Source organism: Seriola dumerili, unplaced genomic scaffold (assembly GCF_002260705.1).
Source record: "Seriola dumerili isolate Sdu_G_001 unplaced genomic scaffold, Sdu_1.0 BDQW01000531.1, whole genome shotgun sequence".
Lineage (NCBI taxonomy): Eukaryota > Metazoa > Chordata > Actinopteri > Carangiformes > Carangidae > Seriola > Seriola dumerili.
In genome coordinates, this window is record NW_019174786.1 from 1057599 (window position 1) to 1066027 (window position 8429).

General features: G+C 41.5%; 1 protein-coding gene across 4 annotated transcripts; it reads left to right on the forward strand.

Moving 5' to 3' along the window:
* The first annotated feature begins 807 nt into the window (after positions 1-807).
* On the forward strand, positions 808-8041 carry mfap3l (microfibril associated protein 3 like). 4 transcript variants are annotated; one of them, XM_022764189.1, is made up of 3 exons: positions 808-922; positions 2436-2835; positions 6900-8041. In XM_022764189.1, the coding sequence occupies exons 2-3, from the start codon at positions 2523-2525 to the stop codon at positions 7838-7840; spliced, it is 1254 nt and encodes a 417-aa protein (XP_022619910.1). In that variant the 5' UTR covers positions 808-922; positions 2436-2522; the 3' UTR covers positions 7841-8041. The 4 variants fall into 4 exon arrangements, with proteins under 4 accessions (XP_022619910.1, XP_022619909.1, XP_022619912.1 ...); XM_022764188.1 differs by having other exon boundaries at positions 808-918; XM_022764191.1 differs by lacking the exon at positions 808-922 and adding an exon at positions 936-1040.
* The last annotated feature ends 388 nt before the right edge of the window (positions 8042-8429 follow it).

Consider the following 8429-nt stretch of genomic DNA (forward strand, 5'->3'; position numbering starts at 1 on the left):
GTCCTGCTGCTTTCTACGCCCCTTACCCTGATTGTTGTTGTTTTTGTCTGCTTTGACTGTCCTAACCTTTTAGCTTTAATTGATAACAAAGTAAATGCAAGGCAGCAATGGGTTTTGACCACAGTGCATTTACCTGTCAGAAATACAGATGATGTGAAAAACATTTTCACCAATTTGGGCCTTGAACAGTTTAAATGAAATCATCTGAGAAGATTAAAGGGGTTACAAGTCAAATGATTGGAAACCACAGGTTTTATCTTCTACAATGCCTTGTTTTTTATAAGATTGTTATATGTCTTAACTGCTTGTTTTATCTGCCAGATAAATGTAGTGTAGTAAAAAAAAAAAAGAACAATATTTCCTTCTGAAATGTAGTAAAGTATAAAGTAGTACAAAATAAGCCTAGCTCAACTTGTACTTAATTACAGTTCATGAGTAAATGTACTCACTCTCCATCACTGGGTGAAGAAGTAATAGCCAATATGGAAGACTGTGACTACAACAGTCATACTCATGACCCATATAATATGTCACCCATTTAGAAATGAAATTGATTTGCTCTAGAAATGTCCTCAGAAGACCTGTGGACCCCCATACATTGACCCACTTTGGAACTAGTGTTTACACTAATGGAACAGTGATAAAAACTCATCATTAAAATGTTTTATTACTCTAAATCATTGTCTAAATAGCAATTTATTCACCTCAGTGCCTAACCTATCCAAGCAATGCAACCCAAGCACCTCGGCAATGTTGCCACCCAGCGCGTCCTGAAGCATAGAGAAACTAGTTGCTGGTTGCTTATAGCGGACGACCAGCGGTGGGAGGAGAATCGAGATGCCGGAGAAATAAGCGACAAAACATCGACTCTGGTGCTTCCCATCAAACATCCGCGTTTGACCGGCGACACACCATGATGTAAGTAAGGAAATAGTGTTTAATTGGAAGAATTTCGTTTGTTTTTTTTATCAACATTTAGCCGCTAGCGTCGACACTGAGTTGGCCGTGTGCTTGGACCGCTGTGCTCGCGCTCCGAGGAGGTAACGTTATCGCGTTTGTCGGTATGAATTCAGAGCCTTTTATCGCTTTTTCGTCATCAATTGCTGCTGCTACTGTAAACGGCAGCTACATAAATCGTCCATTAAATGTTAGCTAAAGAGACTGTCTTACTACATTTTGTAAACAGCAGTGGCACAGTTCTGGAAGGGTCCCGTGATATAAAAACCGACTGTCGTCCAGCACATAGCCGGGTCCCACGCCTTTGTTTTGTGTTGCGTTTAAACGGCACAGTTCAAGGCGACGAATTCGCCGTAACAGCCCCGTATATAATTAAATTACAATTGACAATCCATATTATTGTGAGTTTGTTTTTATCGGGCTTGCATGAGGTAGCTAACGATGTCATCTTCGTTGGCTATGTGTCTGGCAACGAAGTGAGCTAGAAAATAGACGGAGCCCACACACAGCTCCGTTATGTTGTAATGTGGCTTTGTTTTCGTATTAATCAAGCCAGTTGGTGCTGTTAACACAGATGAGAAAGCTACTTGTGTGATTTTTAATGTTACAGTCGATCTCTTTTTACGTCATTGCAAGTTATAGATGCCTATGTTTTTATTTTTCATATGATGTAACTGGCTTTAGCAGTGAACACATATTAGCTAGATTAGACTGGATGAAAGCCCAGACTAAATGCTGGTGTTTTGTGCTGTTAGGTAACTGAATGAATGTAGATATGATCAGTGAGTTAGTGAGACCACACCATTACTCATGCTGCATGTGGGCAAGACTTTAACCTCTTATGTTGTTTATTTTATTTGATTAAACGATTAATAATCAATTACAGACTAACATCATAGGATGTCAGTAGAAGACCGTCAGTAATCAGATAGTATGGTATTTGAAATTTTATGATACAAAACAAGGAATAGCAAGGATCTTTAAGTAGATATGAAGGTGCAACCTCTTGGGATTTTTTTCATGATAAACAATAACTACAACATTAAATAGCTAGTTATCATCATTGAAATTTAATTAGCCAAGAAAGAAATTCTGGTTAATCGATTGTTAATTACTAAGAGATGAAATGATTAGTTCATTAATAATTTGTCAATCAACAGAAATTTGCTGGTTTTCTTTGTCTTATATCACTGTAAATTGAATATATTTATGTTTTAGGCTCTTGGTTGGCCAAAACAAGTAATTTGAAGATGTTACTTTTGGCTTTGGCTAATACTGGCTTTTTTTTTTTTTTTTTTGAGATGTTTTATAGGCCATACCATTAATATATAAAATAATTGTTAGTTGCAGTCCTGTGTTACAAGAGCAGCGTCCTTATCAGTTTATTCCAGCTGCCGAGCATCAAGGCCTGAACAGGTACATGTTGTTTTGTCCTGTGCTGTCTGATTAATAAATGGCAATTACTTTCTTGTTTTCAGTGAGATGTTTCAAGTCGCAGAGCTGAATACCAAATTGCCTTCTACTATCAAGAGATAGCCAGTGTGCAGGATGGACACCCAGGAGGAATGACAGAGCCTCTTCCCCCTCACCAACATTCAGAGAAAATGCACTGGACCGTCGGATACGTGTTTGTGGTCCTGGTGTCCCTTATCACCTATCACACCGCCGGGGCCTTATCGCTGGACACGGATGGAAACCATACACAAACCGGCAATGTGACAGACGACGGATTTGTCCCAGTTGTGTTCACAAAAGTGAGCCAGATAATTGCCCGGGAGGGGAGCTGTGCGCTGATTGATTGCAATGTCACCGGAGACCCGTTCCCCAGAGTTCAGTGGTTCAACTCCCATGGCGACCGTCTGGACACGGAGACAACTGGTGAGTCAGATTGTGTTGTTACTTTAAACCTGGTTTCCTGTTCTCTTTGACACCAGCATTGCCAGTCATTTAATTATAATTTCAGTAGAAGAAAAGGTGTCAGGTTTGTTGTATACTATGGACAAGGCCTCTGAAAGTTAACAACAGGACATTTAGAATAGTTTCTTATTTTGAACAAGTCAGTCAGTAGTCATTACTTCCACACTATCATGCATACTACAGGGTTTCTTCCAGGAGATTATGCAAGAGAGGTGGTTAGCCACCCACATCCTTGTTTTTAGTGAGTGAAGACCTAATGACCAGACTCATCAAATATATGGGACTTGGTCTGTGAAACTGCAACTCTGCTCTTTTTCTCTGGAGGCTGATGTTTTATTTCAGAAAAGCATACACAATGTTTACAGTGTTATTGGAGGTGGCCCAACTCTATATAAGAACCAGTGAATAACCAGGCTAGAAATACACCTGCTGATTTTATTATAGTGCCTATCAAAGCCCCTCTAATTCTAAAAAATTCCACTCGGCCAGCTCAGTGGGGATCAACATGGTCCACATACTGTAATTAAAAAGATCAACAGTTAGCAGCTTTAAGACGTCTGTACACTATATAAAAATAGCCATGCAGCCATCTTACCCGCTCTTGAAGGCATGAAAAAACACAATTTAGTGTAAACAGCTCTCACTAAAATAGAGGATATGTTTGGATATATTGTGATACAGTAAAATCTGATGTAAAATTGATTGAGAAACTGTTTATGGATGAAATAACATCAGGTAATGTACAGATGATACTCACACCAGCTGATATACCACATAGACAGAAGTAGTAGTGTACCGGTGCCAGGATGTTTTGATCTGAGGAGCAAATGTAAAAAAAAAAGCTGCTTTTACGTGTTTAGACACTGGGAAATAGGACAACGTAGAGTCCTGATGCTTTGATGCACACAAAGACACGACTGGTGTGTGGGCTTACATAGAAAACAATAGTCACAGGTGTTTAATGCACTTCATACACTATGGGTTGGGGGTTCCCCTCAATTAAAGTGGGAACCAAAAGCAACCACAGGAAGTGTCATCCGTCTGTTTTTGAACGAAAAGTAATCGTTATAATTGTTGAAGAGACAGAAAAAAAGCAGCTGCATCAGCTCAGTTTCTGTCTGAGTTTCTTCAAGGCCACTGTGCCAACTCAATATGATGATAATCTGTGATCGACATTGTGAATGCAGCTATCAGAGCTTATTAACTGATGTGAAGTCAGGTCCTGAAATGCCATCTTCTGTTCCAGCGTAAAGAGTTTCCATCTGGATGCACTGTCACAAGAAAATGGACGATTACTATCAGTAAGAACAAAGGAGCTGACCCTCCAGCTCATAAATGAGTGTATTCAAGGCCATTGTGATGTCAGACAGTAATGGAAGTTAATGCTCTTGGCAAATAAAAAGGAAGAGTGAAAAGACAAGACAGGAACTGAAGACTTTGTGTACAGTGTTGATTTTACTCCTGCTTCCACTCTGATATGCCACAGACAGTTGTCTGTGAATGTTTAATCAAAGTGAAACTTGACTTCTGAACATGTGGATGGGACAGCTTTGTGTTCCTCCGGGAAATTTGTCTCAATCTTTGCTCGCTTCTTCTTGCAGCATATATTATTTTCTTTCTGTGACAGCGGGCGTTTCCCAGTTAGATTTAGGAAGTCATTTAGACAGTCTTTTTTTTTTGTTTGTTTGTTTTACTAATGATTTTCATTCAAGCCGAGCCTCCTTCGTCTGTTTGAATATTGCGATCCACCTCAGAAGGAATGCCGAGGGAAGAGTCGTTTGTTGTTTTGCTGCTTCTCCTGAGCCGACCTGTTGAAACCTGCTGTCCAAGAGAGGAGAGGCAGCATTGTTATTATGACCCACAAACCCAGAACAGCGTCTGTACCATTACAGAGCTTTTCCCCAGGGTTACACACAGGAATATAATTAGGGAGCGAGAGACTTTCACCACAGCAGTTCACTCTGATAAAAAGTGGTCACTTTAAGAGCAGTGTCACTAATCTGCCCTCGCTGGTTTCCCCTGCAGATGTCGGTCCATTACTCAGGCTCCTGGGTGTTTTTTATTTTCCCTACAAACTTGCTTGTAGTACTGGGCAGTACATCAATCGCATCACATGATCCGGTGGTGGAGGTAAAATTAGAAACCTTGCTCTCACATGAAAAGGCGGATGGGCAGGACGCTGTTGTCAGCCACGCTGCTTTTCCTGACTGCTCATTCATCTCCTCCAGAGGATACCAGTGTGGGAAGTTGATGGTGCTCGCAGTATAGAGGGCGGTCTCGTCCAGACTTCAGACTACAGATTTAGAGACGCCTTCTGTGATTTCCATCTGTACTCCCACACTGTAGAAACAGTAACTGAGGGGGAGTTGCAGCTGAATTCACTGAAACTTAACTTCTGGTGGATAAATGCTGCCCTTGAAGTCGTCCGTGAATCGCTAGTTCAAGACCAAGCACAGAGTTCATTTCACTTTTTGTTCTAAACACACGATTACAGCTACCATTATAGGATTTTTTTTACTGGTACCACTGGTAAAAAAAAGTGTTGACTGACAGGCGTTACTGGTGACTAGACCATGTATCTGTGCCCAGTTTAGATTTTATTTAAAACTTTCTTCCAAAACATTTTTCAGATAGTCTTGTTGTCACTGGAGTGATGTGTTACTCTATAACTTTGCTGACTCAGCCTGAGTTTGAGAGTTAATATGTGCTTGTTTAATGTTTGTTTCCTTGTGGGCACTTTGTACTGTCAAAGACTCTCTGACCTTTTGTGTTGGACAATGTTGATATTCTCTCAATATGGTGATATGTGATTTCCTTGTGCTCAGCTCATGTAATCATTGGCTATGACTAAAACTATATTTATAGCTAGCCTCATTAGCCTCTCAGTGAGAAAATACATGCAAATACATGTACAGTATGTTTATGTTGTAACTTTAAGTATCTTAAAATGCAGAATCACGTTTGAATTTTTTTTTCCAGGTTTGATTCCAATCCTAAAAAATAAAAGTCTGATAAAATTGTGAGATGAGAAAATAAATGTATGTTTTGTAAAAAGGGTGAACTGGATCTTTAAAACATGTTTTCATGCTTGTTTATCCTACCCCAGTCCAGCATGTAAATAGATGGTTCTTGTTTTGATTAGGGACTCAAACCTCAGTACACAGAGCAGTGTTTCCTGGTGAGATGTAGCTGCGCCACCTGTTTCAATAAGGAAAGCATTAGAAAGGTCACTGCTGTTCTCTAGACTCGAGACACAAACACAGATGAAATCCATGTTCAGTGTTCCCTTTAAAACCGATCAACTGATTTATCTGATATCAAATATACATCACTCACTAGCAGGGCAGATACTGAATGTAACATAGCTTTACATTTCAGATCCACAGATTGAGATCAGCACAGATGGAGGCTTAGACATGAGATCACTGTATACAGTGCTACCTCAAGGACTTTTTAAATTGAGTTATAAACGGGTTTGCCAAAACAATGTGTTCTTGAGTTGCCAGGCTCCTTAAAAAAAGTCAGAACAATGTAAAGTAAGCAAATCTGATAAAACAAGTTCCTGTTGGAAAGCAGCAAACATCAGCTGCAGAAACACTGCAGAGGAGAGTTTACTGTCGAGTCATTTAGCAGAGAAACAGATGCATTAAGAGGATTTTCAGGGTTTAAACTATGACTTTAGAGTGAGTCACTTGGTGGGCGATGAATAGATGAATAATCATGCTTTTAAAAGCAAGTAAAAAAAAAAAAAAAAACTGAACTGAAAGTTGTATTTGTTCTGCTCGATCAGACAGATTTTGAGGACTTGCCAAACAGTAGCTGGTTATCAGTTGTATTTAAAGGGAAATTATGGTTAATAACTGTTTGGGTTTAATTTTTATAGCGCTGGCTGTTGGTTCAATCAGTTATGTTGAAGTAATTGCTCAGTAAAACCCAGGTTGTAATAAACCAGATTTGTGGTTGTTTGTTCTTACAGGTATGTGCTGTATATTTGCTTCATAACATCTGCCTGTTTGCCTCTGTAGGTGGGAAGTGGTGGCTGCTGGACAGTGGCGTCCTCAACATCACCAGCATTGAGTTTGCAGACCGTGGAAAGTACACCTGCATGGCATCCAACGTGCACGGCAGCTCCAACTGCACAGTGACACTGCGGGTGGTCTTCACCAACGGTGACATGGGTGTGTACTACATGGTGGTGTGTCTGGTTACCTTCACCATCATCATGGCCCTGAACGTCACACGCCTCTGCATGATGAGCAGCCACCTAAAGAAGACAGAGAAAGCCATTAACGAATTCTTCCGCACCGAAGGCGCCGAGAAGCTCCAAAAGGCCTTTGAGATCGCCAAGAGGATCCCCATCATCACCTCCGCCAAGACGCTGGAGCTGGCTAAGGTGACGCAGTTCAAGACCATGGAGTTTGCGCGATACATTGAGGAGCTCGCTCGCAGCATCCCGCTGCCACCGCTCATCATGAACTGCCGCACTTTCATGGAGGAGATCCTGGAAGTTGTGGGGGTGGAGGAGATGAGGCACACTTTTGTCAGACAAGCACCTGAGGGACGGCGTGAGGTTGCAGGCAGGGTGGCTTCCATCGGGGGGAGAGATGTCTTCACCATCCTGCAGGAAAGGGAGAGAGAGCGAGGGCGGGAGAGGGAGAGGGAGCGCAGCGAATCCCCTGCCGCAGACTCGGACAACTCCTCGGTTCAGGAGCAGCCACAGCATATCGCCATCCAGGTGTCTGTCCACCCGCCACTCGCAGTCGGAGGTTGCTGCAGCATTGAAGCACCACCTCAGCCAGAGGACACACCCTCCTCACCTCCCCCCTCCTCACCCCCACCACTAGCTCCTCTTCACCATGAGGAGCAGCCTGAGGCGGAGGAGGAGCAGAGTGCCGAAGAAGCTGCGCCTGAACCGACGGCCGATAAGACCCCTCCCTGCCAGGTGTTTTATGAGAGCCATGTGTGACGAAACAAACAAACCCTGGAGGAACGATATGTTTATCCTGCTATGCATTTTCACTTGAAGACAAGAAAAGGTCCACAAAACATTTTTAATTTCACATTTTGGAGAGAAACAATCACATTTTTATTTATCTTTTCTGAATGGAACAATCTCTTTAAACCTTTGTAGGCTGTTCTACTGAGAATAAACCATTAGACACTTGAACGTTTTTCTCACTCTGGTCTTTTCATGCTTGAATGTACATGGAAGGGGTAATCAATATTATTATTATTAGTGTAATAAGCAATGAATTGTAAAGGGATATTTCCTGTGTTGAGATTTTCATTGCTCAGACTATTATTTAAAGAATTAGGGTTCTTCAGTCTGAAGGTGGGGGGAGGGTGTTTATTCGTTTCAGTTTTTAGTTTCTTACAGTACTAAATTTTATGACTAACTCCAGAAATCTGCCTCAAGCTGTTTTTCATGCTGTTTTTCCAAACCACAAAAGCTGAGCTTCCTTCATTTGCTCAAGAAGTCACATCCTACTACTGTTACAGCTGATCCGCTGTTACTGTACAACGTCCCGCTCAAATAGAGATGCATGCTGGACTGA

What these genes read in the sequence shown, in the direction of transcription:
- mfap3l (XM_022764189.1), top strand. Translation starts at nt 2,523, where the DNA reads ATGACAGAGCCTCTTCCCCCTCACCAACATTCAGAGAAAATGCACTGG. An exon ending in TCTGGACACGGAGACAACTG is followed by an intron (nt 2,836 to 6,899) that starts GTGAGTCAGATT and finishes TTGCCTCTGTAG; the next exon opens with GTGGGAAGTGGTGGCTGCTG.